At 44.1% G+C, this 20,287-nt stretch overlaps 2 protein-coding genes across 8 annotated transcripts in view; one reads left to right on the forward strand and one right to left on the reverse strand.

The window, feature by feature from the left end:
• The window catches only part of PIR (pirin), a 43,048-nt gene extending 31,719 nt beyond the window's left edge, over positions 1 to 11,329 (reverse strand). Inside the window, exons 1-3 of one of the 7 annotated variants that reach the window (XM_061627179.1) lie at positions 11,214 to 11,329; positions 10,364 to 10,462; positions 4,698 to 4,790 (exon numbers count right to left, since the gene is read on the reverse strand). In XM_061627179.1, the coding sequence (XP_061483163.1) occupies positions 4,698 to 4,790; positions 10,364 to 10,459 (189 nt within the window). In that variant the 5' untranslated portion in view covers positions 10,460 to 10,462; positions 11,214 to 11,329. Of the gene's footprint in view, positions 1 to 4,697; positions 4,791 to 10,363; positions 10,523 to 10,599; positions 10,621 to 10,813; positions 11,174 to 11,213 lie in introns of those variants that run through there. The other 6 variants (XM_061627178.1, XM_061627175.1, XM_061627177.1 and 3 more) reach the window with 6 other exon arrangements.
• Positions 10,349 to 20,287, forward strand: part of BMX (BMX non-receptor tyrosine kinase) — a 45,621-nt gene continuing 35,682 nt past the window's right edge. The window contains exons 1-4 of the mRNA XM_061627173.1: positions 10,349 to 10,546; positions 14,767 to 14,918; positions 15,050 to 15,154; positions 18,446 to 18,527. Coding sequence (XP_061483157.1) covers positions 10,480 to 10,546; positions 14,767 to 14,918; positions 15,050 to 15,154; positions 18,446 to 18,527 — 406 coding nt within the window. The 5' untranslated portion in view covers positions 10,349 to 10,479. The remainder of the gene's footprint in view (positions 10,547 to 14,766; positions 14,919 to 15,049; positions 15,155 to 18,445; positions 18,528 to 20,287) is intronic.

Raw genomic sequence — 20,287 nt, forward strand, 5'->3', positions numbered from 1 at the left:
GACTGTAGATCAGCCAGATAAAAAAGTGAACAAAGGTTACTAGCCCAATATAGATACACCCACCTGCTAAGAGGCTAGTATCCTGCTCCCTTCTCCTCAGCCAGCACGGAAATGCAGCATACTAACCTCTTGGCGGGCTGGTCGAAAAAGAAGTAGTAGCAGAAGAGCAGCCTTTTACTAAGCAGACTGGCAGAGAAGCAACAGAGTGGTCTGTCCTCACTTCACAAGCCTGCTGTGTTTCTGTGCTGGCTGTGGAAAAGGGAGCTTCCCCTTTGACAGGTTGCTCATTCACCTACATGGAATTCCATGTCACCTATGGCGACCGGGTGAATTATTAAATATAAGACTACTGTAAACTATATAACTGACTAGGAATCCAGACTGTTTTTAGTCCTGGTTAAATGGGTTTAGTTAAGCTGTATCTATTTTTATTTATTTATTTATTTATTTGACTTATTAGTCGCTTATCTGGCTGAATTGTCAGCCACTCTAAGCGACGTACAAAGCAGAACATGCAAACATCAAAACATTAAGAGACTAACAATAAAAACTAACAATAACGGAAAAGCTAAAAAAACAGGAACAGCAAACCAAAAACATTCATCTTCCTGGTAAAGGACAGTCCCCAAACAAATGTCACTAAGAGCAGGGGTGGGGGGCAAGGCAGGTGGAAATGCTTGCCCCTTAATGGTCCCTGCACAGTCTCATCCCTGCAGCAGCACGACTCAGCCTGCAGCTCCTCCTGATAAGGCCCAGGCAGAGGGGTGGGGCAAGGCAGGTGGAAATGCTTGCCCCTTAATGGTCCCTGCACAGTCTCATCCCTGCAGCAGCACGACTCAGCCTGCAGCTCCTCCTGATAAGGCCCAGGCAGAGGGGTGGGGCAAGGCAGGTGGAAATGCTTGCCCCTTAATGGTCCCTGCACAGTCTCATCCCTGCAGCAGCACGACTCAGCCTGCAGCTCCTCCTGATAAGGCCCAGGCAGAGGGGTGGGGCAAGGCAGGTGGAAATGCTTGCCCCTTAATGGTCCCTGCACAGTCTCATCCCTGCAGCAGCACGACTCAGCCTGCAGCTCCTCCTGATAAGGCCCAGGCAGAGGGGTGGGGCAAGGCAGGTGGAAATGCTTGCTCCTTATCTAGTTAATTTCACTGCCATAATATAATAATAATAAAATAAAATAAAAAAAATTATTTTTAGGCCGCCTATCTGGCCGAATGAATGGCCACTCTAGGCGGCGTACATAATTAAAAATACAACATATAATAGTTTTAACATATAAAACAATTATAATCCACCAACCTACATCTATACACTGTAAACTAAAATTATCTAGGAGACTTGTATGCCCGCTGAAACAACCAAGTTTTCAATCCTTGGCGGAAACCTACCAGGGAGGGGGCATGGCGAAGGTCGTATGGCAGAGAGTTCCAGAGGGTGGGGGCCACAACTGAGAATGCCCTCTCTCTGGTCCGCACCAGCCTAGATGTCTTAACTGGTGGGACCGAGAGAAGGTCTTGTGAGGCAGATCTCATCAGGCGGCATATTTGGTGATGCTGGAGGCGCTCCTTTAGATAAACTGGACCGACACCATATAGGGCTTTAAAGGTTAACACCAACACCTTGAATTGGGCTCGGTACACAACTGGTAGCCAGTGCAGATCTCCCAGCACTGGGGTGATATGATCCCAGCGGCGGCTGTTTTTAATCAACCGTGCCGCCGCATTCTGTACCAGTTGTAATTTCCGGACCGTCTTCAAGGGTAGCCCCACGTAGAGCGCATTACAGTAGTCTAAGCGAGAGGAGACCAGGGCATGCACCACCCGTGGGAGCAGATGGACCGGAAGGTAGGGTCACAGCCTCTGTATCAGACATAATTGATACCAAGCTGCCCGGCTCACCACTGACACCTGACCCTCCATGGACAGCTGGGAGTCAAGAATGACCCCGAGGCTGCGAACCTGGTCCTTCAGGGGCAATCTAACCCCGTTCAGCGTCAGGTCAATATCTCCTATCCTTCTCTTATCTCCCACAAGCAGAACCTCGGTCTTGTCAGGGTTCAGTTTCAGCCTGTTTCCTCCCATCCATTCACTTACAGACTCCAGGCACTTGGAAATAGTCTCCACAGCCAACTCCGGCGAGAACTTAAATGAGAGATAGAGCTGAGTGTCATCCGCATATTGGTGACACTGCAACCCAAATCTCCTGATGATAGCCCCTAGCGGCTTTACATAGATGTTAAACAGCATGGGAGAGAGGATAGAACCCTGTGGCACATCACAATTGAGAGGCCAAGGGTCTGAAACCTTCTCTCCCAATGCCACCCTCTGGTGCCTGTTAGAGAGATAGGAACGGAACCACCGTAAAACAGTGCCCCCAATTCCCATTCCCTCCAGGTGATCTAGGAGGATACCGTGGTCAACGGTATCAAAAGCCGCTGAGAGATCCAGGAGGACGAGGAAGGAGTGTTCTCCCCTATCCAACACCCTCCTTAAATCATCCACCAGAGCGACCAAGGCTGTTTCAGTTCCATATCCAGTCCTGAAGCCCGATTGGAATGGATCTAAGTAATCTGTTTCCTCCAAGTGTGTCTGTAGCTGTTTGGCCACCATCAAAACACTTAACCAGTCTTTGCCAACATGGCGCCCTCCAGATGTTTTGGGTTACAACTCCTATCAGCTTGAACCTGGGACCTTCTGCATGCAAAGCAGACAGTCTTACCACTAAGCTACACCATTCCCCTTAAAGATCATAATTAGAGTGCTTTTCACACCAAAGAAATTATTTTGCCCTGTGCCTACTCATTCTTACCCCAACTGCTGCTGAGCACTGCCACCTGCTGGCAGATGTAGGAAATATTCCAGAATTTCAGTGGGATTAGGTACGCGTTGCAGGCTATCGCAGCACAAACATGAGGTCTTACAGCATCTTAAAGACAAATAGATTTTTTGTGGCATATCCTTTTCTAGGCTCTAGTCCACAGACATTTTGTCATAATTAAACAGTTAGTTTTAGTTTTATTAAAACAGTCTTTAAGGTGCCATAAGGGGTGTGTGTGATTCTAGAATTTGTGACAGAGATTTATTTAAGATATTTATATATCAATTTTCAGGCAAACCTCACAGAGGGCTTTATATAATAATGCTTAAAACAATAAGCATAAATTAAAACTGTATAATAAAACGGCAAAGACAAAGTACAAGGGGGAAAAGGCTTTTTGAAAACTAGATCTTTCCTCCCGTCTACGCAAGATGCTTCTTCAATAGCATGGGGTGGCATGTGGGGGGTGGAATACAGACTACCTCAGTGGACCTTCAGGAACAAGATGGTGGGTAGTTTTTCAAGCTGTTCTGTTTTCTCCCTCGCTTCCCTTTAGAGGAAGAGATACCAGTAAAAGAGCCATACAAACAACTCTATAATGAGTCCCATGTGAGTCCCGCCATCAGCTGAGGTCCAGAGTCAGTTGGCCTTGCTCCCCATTATTCGTTCCATGTAACAGATTTTCACAGTGGGCACCAGGAGTCAGCCTTAGAGCTTTGGAATCTTTACCTTGAAGAGCTTGGGATGTATCCAACATTACTGTTGTAAAAAACAACAGTAACACCACCGTCTTTCATCAAGCCTCTAAATGGGAATCTAAATTTGCGGCTACTCTGTCTTATATGTGCTACTATTGCCATTCCTAATTGTTCATTTTTCTTTGGTATTCTTTCTTCTTTTAGCATAAACAAAAAGATTTTGAGTCTGTGATTTAAAAAAACCCCTAAAGTAACGGTCTTCCATTTTCTCTTCCTGACTTGCTGCTGCATTCAGCCCATTTATAAGGAGAAATAAAAGCGCCTCAGAACAGTATTTTCAGCAAGGACCCTGTAACGGGGTAGCAAAATAGCTGGGTGCGACAAAAAATATTAAAAAGAAAGACTTTGAAACCTGCCAGAGAGTTTGGGGACTTAAGGCGACAACAGGCAGCAATAATCAAACGAAAGCACTATTTGTAAGAACATAAAAAGAACAGACCAAAGTCACATCTAGTCTAGTATTCTGTTCTCATGGTGGCCAGCTGCAGGCTTATGAGAAGCTCTCAGGCAGGGCATGAATGCAACAAAACTTGTCCCACTTGTGATCCATAGCTACTGGTGTTCAGATGCATAGTGGAGGCAGAACACAGCCATCACTGAGAGTAGGCACCAACAGCCTTACCCTCCATGAATTTGGGCTCCCCCCATGCAATTACAATCAATTGAGAAGGAACAGCAGGGCTGTGGATCCTGTCCCATCTCCTCTATCGAATTCTCACTGCCTGGTCCACAAGCCACTTGCATTTTGCAAGGCAGCCTTCCCCAATCTGGTGCCCTCTAGATGTTCTGGACCATAGCTCCCATCTGCCTCAGCCAGCAGTACAGAAAAATAATTACCATTATAAATGTACATTTTGTAATGGCTTTCAACCATTTGATCAAGGAATTCATTAAAAAATGTCATTTTCTATAAGTATGGAAGGAGTTAAAACTCTATTTAAAGAACATATGCACACATCAGACTCCACCCATACCTAGGAAGTGAGGGAAGGGCAAATCAAACATCATACCTTCTGCAAGAACTACTTTTCAACAGATATCCTACATACTTCTGAATAACTTGTAGTTTGGTTAAAAAAATCTGGGTACACACAAGCAAGCTTGCCTTACATATTAATATCTTACAGTTTCAAAACCTCGGTGAGGGTGGTCAGGAAAGCCTGCTGGTTTTCCTCCTTTGAACTCATCAAGCAGCAGAAATGGATCCAGGTTTTTCAACTGAAAATTAAAATGAGTAAGAATTCTATAAATCGGAGAAAATGATGTAATTTTTTTGAGGGAGGCAATGTACAGTTGTTCACATCAAATATCAGTTAGCAGTGCAGTTCTATCCTCTCAATTACACCCACTTGATGTGGATAAATGAGCTTTTTGGGCAAGCCTTTCACAGCTGTCTTACTGCCAACTCCTGTTCTAATATGCCAGTAGTTTTAATTTCTGTTAATATTTTATTGTTATTGGTGTCATTTCAGTGATGATTTATTTCACTTCAATTGCAACCCACTTTGTTGAAAATTGAGCAATAATTCTGACAAATGAGTTTACTACTAAACTCAGCTGCAGAACACAAAGATATGCTGGGCATAGTGGATTTACACTGGCATAAAATGCAAAATGAAATAAAATAAATGGGCAAAGTTTGGGGCACAGCAAGAGATTTATTTATTTATTTATTATTTCAATTTATATACCACCCTTAGCAGAATAGCTCTCAGGGCGGTGAACAAACAAGATAAAATACAATATATCATAATAAAAATCATAAAAACATATACAAACAAACAACAAAAAACACTACAAAAACACAATACGACAAAAATTAAAAATATGGATTAAAAGATTAAAATGGTTAAGAAAATTAAAATGCCTGGGAGCATAAAAAGGTCTTTACCTGGCGCCAGAAAGATAAAAGTGTAGGCGCCAGGCGTACCTCTTCGGGGAGGCTGTTCCACAACTCAGAGGCCACCACAGAAAAGGCCCTAGATCTAGTAACCACCCTCCGGGCTTCCCGATGGGTTGGTACCCGGAGGAGGGCCTTAGATTCTGAACGAAGTGAACGGGTAGGTTCGTATCGAGAGAGGCGTTCCACAAGGTATTGAGGTCCCACGCCGTGTAAGGCTTTATAGGTAAGAACCAGCACCTTGAATCTCGCCCGGAAGCAAATAGGAAGCCAGTGCAGACGCGCCAAGACAGGTGTTATATGCGAAGACCGACTGGTCCTCGTCAGTAGTCTGGCAGCTGCGTTCTGCACCAGCTGAAGCTTCCGAATTGTCTTCAGGGGCAGCCCTACGTAGAGCGCATTACAGTAATCCAATCTTGAAGTTACCAGAGCGTGAACAACGGAGGTGAGGTTGTCCCTGTCCAGATAGGGGCGTAGTTGGGCTACCAGACGAAGATGGTAAAACGCATTCCGTGCCACCGAGGCCACTTGGGCCTCAAGAGACAGGGAAGAGTCGAGAAGAACCCCCAAACTACGTACCTGTTCCTTCAGGGGGAGTGTAACCCCATCCAGAACAGGGTTAACATCCACCATCTGAGCAGGGAAGGCATTCACCAACAATGTCTCGGTCTTGTCTGGATTGAGTCTCAGTTTATTAGCTATCATCCAGTCCATTATCGCGGTCAGGCAACGGTTCAGCACATCAACAGACTCACCTGAAGAAGATGAAAAGGAGAAATAGAGCTGCGTGTCATCAGCATACTGATGGCAACGCACTCCAAAACTCCTGATGACTGCACCCAGCGGCTGCATGTTGATGTTGAAAAGCATGGGGGACAAAACCGACCCCTGAGGGACTCCGCAATGGAGAGTCCATGGTGGCGAGTGATGTTCCCCAACCACTACCTTCTGGTGACGATCCACGAAGTAGGAGCGGAGCCACTGCCAAGCAGTGCCCCCGACACCCAACTCCGCGAGTCTCCTCAGAAGGATACCATGGTCGATGGTATCAAACGCCGCTGAGAGATCAAGGAGAATCAACAGAGTCACACTCCCCCTGTCCCTCTCCTGACACAGGTCATCATACAGGGCGACCAAGGCTGTTTCGGTGCCAAAACCGGGCCTGAAACCGGATTGAAATGGATCTAGATAATCGGTTTCATCCAAGAGCGCCTGGAGTTGGCTGGCAACCACCCGCTCCAAAACCTTGCCCAGAAAAGGGACATTCGCCACCGGTCTATAGTTGTTTAAATTATCTGGGTCCAAGGAGGGTTTCTTTAAAAGAGGTCTCACTACTGCCTCCTTGAGGCTACCAGGGACCACTCCCTCCCTCAAGGAGGCATTAACCACCTCCTTGGCCCAACCGGTGGTTCCAGCCCTGCCAGCTTTCACTAGCCAAGATGGGCAAGGATCCAGAACAGACGTGGTCGCCCGAACCATTCCAAGCACCTTGTCCACTTCCTCGAGCTGCACCAACTGAAACTCATCCAATAAAGAAAGACAAGGCCGTGCTCCGTACACTTCAATGGATTCATCTGTCATAACATCAGAGTCTAGGTCCCTGCGGATACATGCAATCTTATCTTGAAAGTGTCCAGCAATTTCATTACAGCGGGTCTCAGATGTTTCCATAGTATCGTGGGGGCCAGAGTGTAAGAGCCCTCGCACGACTTTAAAAAGCTCCGCTGGGCGGCTTAAAGATGATCTAATAGAGGCAGCAAAATAGAGCTTCTTTGCTGTCCTTACCGCTTTTGTATACAACTTATTGGAGGCACTTACCAAGGCATGATTGTATCCACTGGGAGTTTTCCTCCATCTGCACTCCAGCCTCCTCCTCTCTTGTTTCATCGCTCTCAGCTCCGGGGTATACCACGGAGCTGTATGAGCTCTACAGCGAAGGGGACGCGCGGGAGCGATCGTGTCAATAGCCCGGGTCATTTCCGTATTCCACAGTGCGACCAGGGCCTCGACAGGAGCACCAGTCCTATCAGCCGGAAAATCTCCCAGAGCCCTCTGAAAACCTACAGGATCCATCCGGCTCCGGGAGCGGATCAACTTAATAGATCCTCCACCTTTGCAGAGGGAAAGAGCCGCTGTAAGTCTAAATCTCAGCAAGCGGTGATCTGTCCATGACAATGGGGTAGATGAAAAACACCCCACCATCAGATCACCATCTCCATGTCCAGTGGCGAAGATCAAATTGAGAGTATGTCCCGACACATGTGTTGGGCCAGTAGAAAATTGAGACAGCCCCATTGTTGTCATGGAGGCAATGAAGTCATGAGCTGCGCAAGATAAGACAGCCTCGGCATGGACGTTGAAATCCCCCAGTACCAAAAGTCTAGGGGACCTCAAAAGGACCTCCGAGACTATCTCTGTCAGCTCAGCTAAGGAAGCTGTTGGGCAGCAAGGTGGACGGTACACCAACAGTATTCCTAGTCTGTCTCCCTGGCCCAACACAAGGTGGAGACATTCCAAACCAGTCGCCGTCTGGATAGGGTGCTTGGTGAGAGGAAAAGAACTCCTATAGACCACAGTGACCCCCCCTCCCCGGCCCTCAGATCTACCACAGTGCTGAACCAAATACCCGGGTGGGCAAAGCTGGGAAAGAGCAACTCCTCCCTGATCAGCCACCCAGGTCTCGGTTATACATGCCAGGTCGGCACTCTCCTCCAGAATTAAATCATGGACAAGTGAGGTTTTATTATGTACCGACCTGGCATTCAAAAGCAGCACTTGGAGATCCGAGAGCTGGCTGATAGGACAACCAACAATCCTGTGGATATGAGGAGAACCGGAACCGGAGGAGATGAAAAGGGCTTTAGGCCCACTTTGCTGGGAGTCAGCCCCACTGAAATCAAAAGGAATTATTTCTGAGTAGACATGGTTAGGACTGTAGCCTTATGTTAGTATGCTAAGCTTGCTTAAGTCAGTCCTGCCCTCAATGCCAAATACAATAGTATGTTTCCAAAGGAAGCAACATTAAGTAAAGCACTCTCACTGAAGTCAATGGAGAGTGCCAGATTATTGCATCCATAGCAGAGAACAGGATTTTCCAGCTCACTCTGTGGGCACTCAAGGCATACCACTGTTATATTTAGACTCAGCCAGGGAACTCGTCCACATCAAGGCACACAGTATGGAGATTCCCTTTCCCTGACACTACGTCTACAGCATGCAAGTGGGAACTCACACAAAAGCTGCCTTTCTCAAACAATCCACAGCAACTCCCCGGTAAAGGATTTTAAGATGCAGAGTAGGGCCAACACCTCTGCCTCAAAATCAAGCTACACATTAAACTTGTAATCTGCTCTTGCATGCCTGTTTTTTTTCCTTTTAAAATAGCAGTCAAGGGTGGGGGGATGATCAGGATGGGGGGTTAACCCTTTCCTCCTATGCTGCAGTATGAAATACATTACCTCCCCCAAGCTGCTTTTTGGCACAAAAGGGAAGCACTTCCTGTGCCAAGTAGCACCTTTAGGGTAGGTGGGATTTTAATCAGGACTCTGGCAAGGGAGAAATGCTTCCCCCCTTTCCCACACATTGTGGTCCTAATCAGTACTCCTGAGACACCCAAGAGCAAGCCACATATTTAACAAAACATACGGATTGTACCTGAGATCAAAGGGAGCCACAACCTACTGAAATAAACAGTACTAGGCTACATGGGCCAACACTTTCTGTTCTAGTTAACCAGAAAAGAATTTGAGAACTACTTGTTTATTGTCTGAAGTGGAGAACATCCAAGAGTAAGAGGCAAGTGGTAACCTCCCCTTGTGTCTTTAAACTATCAGTGGAGACTACAGCATATTGCAGCCTTACCCAATCTTTGGGTCCCCATATGTTGCAGGACAACAACTCCCATCAGCCCCAGCCAGCATGGCCCAAGGAATTATGGGAACTGTAGTCCAGCCCCAAAGATTGGGAAAGGGTGATATCTAGAACAAAAATTGCTTTACACTGGGGATAACTAATTTTTTGCTTTGCCCTTCACCAACATGCCAGTGGAATGTGCCGCCACTTCATACTCTTGCACACATTTACACAGATCACCTGAGAGAAGATTATGGGTGATTTGCATCTGAATCAGGGTGCTATGTAGGGCAGAGAGGTTTAACGCTTAACCCCCTATCCAAGCGCTGTGGCTGCTGCTTCTTACTTTTTTGCTGCCACTTTTAAGGGAGGTTATGGGGAGGCATAAACATTTGGTTGGAGGGTCTCATCAGGCCCCTGAATAGGGGGTTAGGCACTCCTGCTTTACACTCACCATCAAGCATTCTAATAAGAATGCACTCGTTGATGGGTAGGTACTTAAATGATACAAGGAAGGCACATACTTGCATATGCTAATTTAGATGCCTCCAGGCAATTTAAGAAAGTGCGCACTGGGGTCTCACCAGCACTACACTTTGCAATGTGCTCAGCCACCCACTAAATGAGGTTTTTAAAGAAAGAAAGAATAAAAGAGAGATGGAAAGTGGCAGGAGATAAGGGGGTACAAAAGACCTGGGGCTCAGGGCCCCTTGTCCATCCCCCAACACCAGTCATGCATTAGTGCAGCCATTGCCAACCTTGTGTGTTCCAGATGCTCTGCATTACAATACCCATCAGCAGGAGTCCAAGACATCTGGATGGCACCAGGTTGGCAAAGGCTGTACAACAGCCTTTCCCAACCAGTGTGCCTCCAGATGTTGTTGGACCACAACTCCCATCAGCCTCAGCCGCTGGCTGAGGCTGATGGGAGTTGTGGTCCAACAACATCTGGAGGCACACTGGTTGGGAAAGGCTGCTGTACAGTATTAGTGTCTCATTAAACCTCTCTGGGAGGAAACAGAAGCCACCGCTGCCTTACCTCAGGCCTGCCAATGCTCCTGCGAACACGAGCCCCAACTCCTTCCGCCTGTTCCTTACTGAGTACAGTTTTGACAATTTTCCTTCCTGCAGCCATTTTCTTCTTGGAAAAAGGAAATGCAAATCCTAAAGATCTCAACAACCTTCAGCAACAGCAATGCTACAAAACAACAATTAAGGGAATGTAAGTTTTTAATAAAAAACCTAAATGAGTTAATGACAACCCTATACACTTACCTGAACATAAGCCCTACTGAACTCATTGGGACTTACTGCTGAGTAGGCTTCCATAAGGTTGCATTGTTCCTTTGCTTCTATTTGCAAATATGCCAATTAGAAGCTTGCTGTTTTCTAAATTCCCCTCCAACCCCTGAAAAAGGGGGGGGGGTTTCCAAGTGACATCCACAGTACCCCCAGCTTTCCCCCTTTTTCTCCAGCGCTGGCATCCTACCTTCTCTAAAACTTGAAACCGACACACACACCCGGCAGAAAACGCTGCTTGCCGAAGTGGAGGAAAGAACAAGCTCAGAATGACTCAGCAAATCCCTGCACTGCCTTTTTTACACATTGTAAAGAAAAGAAACTGAAGGGCTGGGTACACCGAGAAGGGCCTGGATGAGTTGTGCTAGGGAGGGCAGCCTCGGGGCACTGCGAATAAAAAGCTGTAATTCTAAGTGTTTACTCGGACGTACGCCCCATTGCATTCAACGGGCCTTACTCCCAGGTAAATGTGCACAGAACTGCAGCCGTAGGACACAGATCCTATTGGGCTGAGTGAAATTTACCCCCAAGTTATAAGTGACGTGGTGGATTTCGCTGTGAAAGTCAAACGGAAGCTCCAAAAACAATACCTCAAGCTAACCTATCACCACAGCTCTCTTATGGGGTTCAATGGAAAGCTCGTAGGAGGAACGCCTGACAATCAGCCCCCCGACAATTCTAGTTACATGTCTCACTGTTTAGGGGAGAATGACGTCAAATTAGCATTTCATTCCTCCTATCGACTGAGGCGGTGTGGGCGGAGCTAGTATGCGCAGCCCTCCTATTGGTTACCACTAGGGAAAAAAGCGGCTCAGGCTGATTTTAGGAGGCTGGACTTCAGAGTAAACAAGGAAAGGCGAGGCATGTGTTTGGCTCGTTTGTTGCCGGTTGCCCGGGAGATTTTTCTATCTGGAAATTTTCCGTAGTAGGGTTGTTTCAGGGCAATATGTATAAGACGGAATTGATTACCAGTCACATGCTTATACAATAGCCCTAAGACTTGCATATTTGATGGGGAAGGGCCGTAGCCCGCTCACAGAGCATCTGATTTGGATGCAGATAGTCCCAGGTTTGATCCCTGGCATCTCCAGGGCTGGGAAATTCCCTAGTTAAATCCTGGAGAGCCGCTACCCAGAGATGCCACCAAGATTTTCTGGACCCAACACCCAATATATGGGCTGGACCCTTGTTGCATTCCAAAAGAAGAAACACATTTGTATACACTTTAACACAGGCAAATGTGTGCCCTCTTTTGCAGTTGGAGGAGGTGGAGGTCCCAAAAGTAGATCAGGGGGGAAGAACAAACAATAAGGTGCCTAGCAGGCAATGTGAACAGGTGATGCTTTCCTCACCTGTGGTGTGGTGGTTAGAATGTTGGACTAGACCTGGGATGCTAAAGTTAAAATCTCCACTCAGCCATAAAGTGCACTGGGTGATCTTGGGCCAATCATTGTCTGTGAGCCTAACCTGCCTCAGGGTTGTTGTCAGAATGAAATAGGGAGAGGGGAAACGATGTACAGCACCTTGAAAGCCTTGGATGAAAGGTGGGATATTGATGTAATAATAAATAATAAAAATAAAAATGCATTTCCATGCCAAAAGAGGTGTACCCTGTTTAATTTCTGCCTGCCACATATCAGTTAAAGGCACAAACCATGACCCGGCCTAAACCATGCAAAGATACTAAATTAAGAGTAAAAACAACAAAATATTTGGGCAACTTGATAGTATATATATTTTTGAAAATGAACATCTGTAACTGTATAAATGTAATGAAACATTCACAGGCCAAAAGAGGTGATGAGACACTAGAAGTAAAAAGCAGGAAAGCAAGCATCTCCCCACCCACCGTTCTTTCATTCTTAGGTTCCACTCCTGATATGTTGCACTAAAAGACAAACACAAACAAGTCGGTAAACAACAACAAATAATCTGAGCACGTGCAGTTTCATATTTTAAACTCACTTTGCTCATCATTGTTTTGCTTGCTTTACTGCCTTGGGCCAGTCACAGCCTAACCTACCTCATATGGCTGTTGTGAAGATATAGAAGGAGATATAAAATGGCTGCAAAAGGGGATTTCACACTTGTATGGTAGGCATCACATTTTGCTTCCTTTAACCAGAATGATACATTTTTGCAGCAGAGGCTGGTGGCTCCAACATCCGTGGGGCAGTGAATCCACTCAGGGTTTTAATCTGAACTTTTCAAGGAGCTGTCCAAGGTGCCTTGAAAATTTTGATTAAAACCCAGAGCAGGTTTACTGCCCCATTGACATCAGAGCCACCAACCTCCACTGCATTTTAGTACTATAAAGGGCTATGTCCCCCCCTGCCCGCAAATAAGTACAGCTCCAATGCTTCAGCCAATTGTAATGTGGCCTGATTACTGCAATTGTGTACCCACTTAACTTATTTGGGAGTAAGCCTATTCACTTCTGAGTAGATGTGCACTGTGAGTTAACTATACAGTGATTTCTTAATGAGTTCCTGGTGTTCAGCTCCTGTACAGCATTAAACATACCTAAGCCTCTTTGCAAAGTTTTAACATTTTGCATTTGCCATGGGTTGGGGGAAATTTTAACACACACTTATTATGTAGTAGTATTTGCACTAAATAACTTCTAGACACTACCTAAATCTCAGAAAAACCCACAACAGGAAAGATGCATCTTGGTTGCTAGAAAGAAAAGAAGGGTAATGGGAGACGAGGGGAAATGATGTCTTTAGAACTATGGAGATTTCAAGGCTTACAAAATGAGACAGAAGCAGGCAAGAAGTAGGCTGTTGATTGTGGATTCAGTGCTGCTTATGCATGGATGTTTTTGGCAGCATCCACATGACGTTGTCTTAATCAAAATGCCATCCCATATTCCACCCTCCATCCAATTTAATTCAGTTTTACAATTTCTGCAGAGTTTTTTAATTTATCAGGTTTTCTGGAAAATCTGGATTAAATAGGAAAATAATATGGGGTGGCATTTTGATGGGGACATCATGTAGATGCTGCACAAAACTTTCATGCATGAGCATGCAAGTCGCTGTGTGGAAGTTCCCTAAAATAAAAATTGCAGAGAAGTCGAAAGAGGTAACAAAAGAAATGGCATAGAATGTGATTTTAAAAACCCATTCTCCTAATTAAAGTTTTCTTGCAGGAAATATTTCAGCCTTCCCCCTAAAGCACTATGTACATGAAAATCAAAACAGGAGAATGTGTCTGGTGCAATAGCCCTAACCTCAGTTTTCCAGATTGTCTGTGATATATACATTCCCACGGGGGAGGATAGGCAGTAACATCTCCAGAGATAGAATGGTGTAAAAATTTAACCAAACCAGCTTAGTAGAAAATGTGTTTTAATTGCACAGACTAACAGAGACAGGTATTTTATAACTGGGGAAGAGATGGTGAATGGTATGAGTAACATGCAAATAACTTCTGATGGACATCCCATCCTGATAGTTGCAAAATATGTAAAAGAAAGACGCTGTGAGAAGAGTACTTCCTCTTGAAGCTGTTCTGAGGAAGACGGGAATATTTTCTCTGTAGAAAGTGCCATATTGAGCCTGGTAAGCTGCATTTCTTTAAAAAAAAATTAAAACAAGATATTGCATTGTTTATCTGATAATTATTTTTTGTAAGCATTACAGTATCAAAAATGAATTCTACAGCCTTCCAGTATTCGTATACACATCATACCTTGTGATCTTTTTTAAAGAAAGTGCAACTTTGGGCATTTCCAGTTATAAAATGTGTGGATTAAACCTAGGACGATTCTTGTGATATATAAAACCTAGGAAACATATAGATTTTTGTTGTTGTTGCTCATTTTAATTTGTTGGTTTTGGCTTGGAACTCGCATCTTGCACCTAATTTTGTTTGGGTTGCATTGATAAGCATGCATATTTGAAAGCCAAGTTCCAATGGAATCAATGGGACTGTTTACAAACATTATATTTCAGTTGAATGAGCTATATTTTTGTATTGCTATTTATTTTGAGAGCAGGAGAAGAAGATATAACTAGGGGTTACTATTCTGCACTCAAAATTGGCATTGTGCTATTTGTATTATTTTAATTGCAAATTGTATCAGTGTTGCATTCTATTAATTGGTGCTCTAACTGGCAACATTTCCTGCTCTTTTAGGGACTGTAAAACAAAGCATGGACAAACCCATTCTAGAAGAGTTGCTGGTAAAGAAGTCTCAGCAGAAGAAAAAGATATCTCCAAATAATTACAAAGAACGACTCTTTGTTCTTACAAAAACAAGCGTTTCCTACTATGAATATGACAAAGAGGTGAGAAATTGATTTCTTATAATGCACTGGAGAAATTTAAGGTATCCTTTGATCTCTTGTTAACTCCTCTTCATGTTGTATATATTTAGGAGCACTGGAAACTTACTCCCTACTGCATTTTATGTTCTCAGAAAAAAGGAACCAGAAAAGGATCAATTGACATTAAGAAAATCCGATGTGTTGAGGTAGTAAATCTAGAGGAATCAATACCTTCAGACAGGAAATATCCCTTCCAGGTAAAACTGCACACAATAACATATTTTTGAGTGGTGAATTAATCTTTGCTGGATGGTGCCTATCGTTTGAATATCTCACCAAAAAGAGTAGCCCAATACATTTTGGTCACAAAGCCTTCTGGGGCTTTATATACCTGTACAGATATTTGGAAAACTTCTCCTCCAGTAACTCTATTACAGCAACAATGAAATAGTTTACTTATTTATTTATTAAATTTATATCCTGTCATTCGTCCCAGAAGCAGCCAAGGATAGCAAACAAAAACACTAAAATCACTCTAAAATATCTTAAAAACAAAAGACTTTAAAACATATTAAAACAGAACATCTTTAAAAACATACTAAAACAAAACATCTTTTTTTAAAAAAAACTTTAAAAATATCTTAAACACAGCTTTAAAACACAGACACAGACGGGGATAAGGTCTCAACTTAAAAGGTTTGTTGAAAGAGGAAGATCTTCAGTAGGTGCCAAAAAGATAACAGAGATGACACCTATCTAATATTTAAGGGGAAGGAATTCCAAAGGGTAGGTGCCCCTACACTAAAGGTCCGCTTCCTATGTTGTGCAGAACGGACCACCTGATAAGATGGCATCTGCAGGAGGCCCTCACCTGCAGAGTGCAGTAATCAACTGGGTATATAAGGGGTAAGACAATCTTTTGGGTATCCTGATCCCAAGCTGTATAGGGCTTTGTACATCAAAACTGGAATGCTGAAGTTGGCCCAGTAGCTAACTGGCAGCCAGTGCAATTTTTTCAGCAGTGGGGTGACATGTTGGTGATAGCCTGCCCCAGTGAACAGTCTCGCCACCACATTTTGCACCAGCTGCAGCTTCCAGACCAACCTCAAGGGCAGCCCCACATAGAGCGCATTACAGTAATCCAGCCTGGAGGTTACCAGTGCCTGGACAACAGTGGTCAGGCTATCCCGGTCCAGAAATGGCCGCAGCTGTCTTACCAGCCAAAGCTGGTAAAAGGCACTCCTAGCCACAGAGGTCACCTGGGCCTCTAGCAACAAAGATGGATCCAGGAGCACCCCCAGACTACGGACCTGCTCTTTCAGATGGAGTACAACCCCATCCAAAGCAGGCAACTGACCAATTATCTGAACTCGGGAACCACCAACCCACAGCACCTCTGTCTTGCTAGGATTCAGTTTATTGACACTCATCCAGCCTACCACCAAGTCCAGGCACTGGTCCAGGGCTTGAACGGCCTCTCCCAATTCAGATATTACAGAGAAATAGAGCTGGATATCATCAGCATACTGCTGACAATTCACCCCAAGGTTCCTGGTGACCCCTCCCAAAGGTTTCATATCGATGTTAAACAACACTGGGGACAAGATGATACTCGGCAGCACCCCACAGCACAACTGCTAGGGGTCCAAAAGACAATCACCCAGTGCTATTCTCTGAAAACAAACCTAGAGACAGGATCAGAACCATGTAAAACACCAAGTCGGCTCAGAAGGTTACCATGGTAAATGGTATCAAAAGCCACTGGGAGATCAAGTAAAACTAAGTCGCACTCCCCATGTCCTTCTCCCGATAAAGGTCATCCATCAGGTGACCAAGACCAATTCAGCCCACAGCCAGGCCTGAATACAGATTGGAATGGGTCAGGATAATCTGTTTCATCCAAGAGTACTTGCAATTGCTGCGCAACCCTCTTGATCACCTTGATCACTAAAAAGGGGGTATAGATTGTGCATGTATATAAAGCCCATGCGGAAGGCCTTTTGGCTGAGATGTGTTAGGCTATCAGTAAATATTTTCCAGCATCCTGAGATGTGGTCTCTTTTTTTGGAGGTTTGTTTGGTGGATACTTTCAGATGTTTTTAATGTGTTTTTTTATAGTTTGAATGCCACCAAATGGCTTGTGGTGGACACAAGGAAATACAGCTAGGAAATACAGTGGCAGCTGGTGGTTCCATGTTGGTGGGGCAGTGGAATCCTCTCCGGGTTTTAGTCTGAATTTTGAAGCTGTCCAACGTGCTGAACCTATTTTGGGAATAAGTTTCATCACTTGGACAGCTCCTTGAAAGTTTGGACTAAAACCCGGAGCAGATTCCACTGCCCCACTTATGTGGAGCCACCAGCCATCATTGGAAATAAATTATTTGCTTTTAACAGGACTTCTTCATGGCTTGCAGCTAGGCTTTGGAACATCTTTTCTAGGGCTGTGCCCCATCTTTTCCCTGCTAGGATAGCCTTCTGCTGCAAGGCTATTACCTTTGTGTTTTAAAAAGGCTTTTGAGACATTCTGCTGTTCTCATGATAAAAATTGAGTGAGACACTGCGGGACATAAATGTTTTAAATAATTATAAATAATGGGGCCAGTTAAAGAGTGCTTCAGAAAGAGCATTCTTCCATTTGAGTACATTAGGGATGAGGAACCTGTGGCCTTCCAGATGTTGTTGGACTTCAACCCTCATCAGTCCCAGTATCATAGCCAATGTTCAGGGATGATGGGAGTTGGTGTCTAAAAGCATCTGTAGGGTCACAGGCTCCCCATTCCTGGAGTATAGGATGGTCTGGAGGTGGCAGTAAGATACTCAGCAGAAGGTTAGCAGGTTCAGAGCTTAGAGGTTATGGATTTTGGCTTTAAGGATTCACAGTGGGAAATCATCTGTATGCACTGCCCTCAGCTTTGGTTCCAACATCCATCTTCTATACACAACTTATTCTCTGCTGCCCTGTGTTTCCCACTACTTTGTTACCTGCCTCTGAACTAGGGTTGCCAATTAGTCGGGTGGTAGTGGTTGTGGAATCCGTCATGGTTTTCTGTATTTCAAGCTGCTGATAAAGGCAAAGGACAGAAGTCAGCTCTAAAATCTAGCAATCCTATTCTTAATCTTCTTCACAATCTTTTCACATGGTATCATGATGGTGGTATTTAAATTAAACAATGGATAAAACAATAATGACAACTAGAGGCACTAGGAGAGGGAAATAATGACAGGCAGGAGGGAATTGAATCCTCAAATTTGTTTTACAAACAGATTCTAGGTTCAGATCTAATCCCAAGATTTCAAATATATACATGCTCATATCTATTATATATACAGCTTGAATATTTTACCTTTTCCCTTTGTTGTTCAACAGTGTGCTTTAATTTATAACTCTTTGCAAATGGCAATGACTAAAGGTATGCTCGTTTCATCCACAGTTCAGATGAAATAAACCAAAATTCATACACCAGTATCTGGCAGGCCAACAATACATTATATGCTTCTGTTATTTTTTAGTGTGCAGTAACTACAGAACTATTTCCTCCTATGTTCAGATTGTGTACAAAAGTGGCCTGCTGTATGTTTTCTCTGCAAATGAAGAGAGTCGAAGACGATGGCTAGAAGCTTTGCATAAAGGTACCAAGAGTTGTATTAGACTCTGAAAAGTTTCTAACAACTAAACCTATATTTCCATTACAAATACCTTAACAAAGCTTGGCTGACCTAGCAAACTTGATAACACATTTATGAGCAAACTGCAGTACAGCTTGAGGAGGAAAGCATTATGGGATGCTTTCAGATTTCAGTCAACCAATGGCTTTCACTTTTCAGTCAACCAATGTTTGTAGTTCAGCCAATTTGAAAACTAAAACTACATTTTATAATTATCTAAATTATAGATTTTTCATTGTGACTAGCTAATCTTTAACACATTCAAATAGTATTTTTGCAGTATTTTTTTATTTATTTATCAGATTTATATCCTGCCCTTCCTCCCAGTAGGAGCCCAGGGCGGCAAGTTCAATACCAGCGATTCCTTGATATTTCAAGGGCTGTGGTACACACACAGAGCTCCCCTATTCTTTTCAGTGGAATAGAAACTGCACAGGGAAGGGCTGTAGCTCAGTGGTAGAACAGAAGGTCCCAGGTTCAATCCCTGGCATTTCCTAGGAATGCCAAGGAGTGAAGAATGTCCCCTGCCTGAAACCTTGGAGAGCCACTGCCAGCCAATGTAGACCAGATCAACGGTCTAACTTGGTATAAGGCAGCTTCCTGTGTTCCTCTGTGTGCAAAAATGGATGCAGAACTGCCTCTTCATTAAAGAGAACAGGGAAAGCCCGCTCATGTTGTAGTTCAATAGGTGTTCAAGATACATAGATAATTATAGTCGCTAATGAAAAATAGCTGTATGTTTCTTAACTTTTAATGTAAGAACATAAGAAGAGCCTGCTGGATGAGGCCAGTGGCCCATTTTGTCCAGCAGCCTGTTCTCACAGTGGCTAACCAGATGCCTATGGAAAGCTCACAAGCAGGGCCTTGAACTGAAGAGCGCTCTCCCCTTCTGGAGTTTCCAGCAACTGGTATTTAGAACCATACTGCCTCCGACTGTGGAGGGAGGCAATTAGTCTGATTTTAAGGTGTTTATCTGTTGCTTAAATCTTTGAACTATGCCATCTGCGCACTGCATTTAAAGCAGTGTCATACAACTTTAAAAGTCATGGCTTCCACCTCAAAATCCTGGGAACTTAAGATTTTTAAGGCTGCTGAGAGCTGTTCTTGTTGTTATGTGCTTTCAAGCCGATTACGACTTATGACAATCCTATGAATCAGTGACCTCCAAAAGCATCTGTCGTGAACTGCCCTGTTCAGATCTTGTAAGTTCAGGTCTGTGGCTTCCTTTATGGAATCAACCCATCTCTTGTTTGGCCTTCCTCTTTTTCTACTCCCTTCTGTTTTTCCCAGCATTATTGTCTTTTCTAGTGAATCATGTCTTCTCATTATGTGTCCAAAGTATGATAACCTCAGTTTCATCATCTTAGCTTCTAGGGACAGTTCTGGTTTAATATGTTCTAACACCCAATTATTTGTGTTTTTTTCGCAGTCCATGGTATGCGCAAAGCTCTCCTCGAACACCACATTTCAAATGCGTTGATTTTTCTCTTATCCGCTTTTTTCACTATCCAACTTTCACATCCATACATAGAGATTGGGAATACCATAGTCTGAATGATCCTGACTTTGGTGTTCAGTGATACATCTTTGCATCTGAGGACCTTTTCTAGTTCTCTCATAGCTGCCCTCCCCAGTCCTAGCCTTCTTCTGATTTCTTGACTATTATCTCCATTTTGGTTAATGACTGTGCTGAGGTATTGATAATCTTTGACAAGTTCAATGTC

This window comes from Rhineura floridana, chromosome 5, assembly GCF_030035675.1.
Source record: "Rhineura floridana isolate rRhiFlo1 chromosome 5, rRhiFlo1.hap2, whole genome shotgun sequence".
Classification (NCBI taxonomy): Eukaryota; Metazoa; Chordata; class Lepidosauria; order Squamata; family Rhineuridae; genus Rhineura; species Rhineura floridana.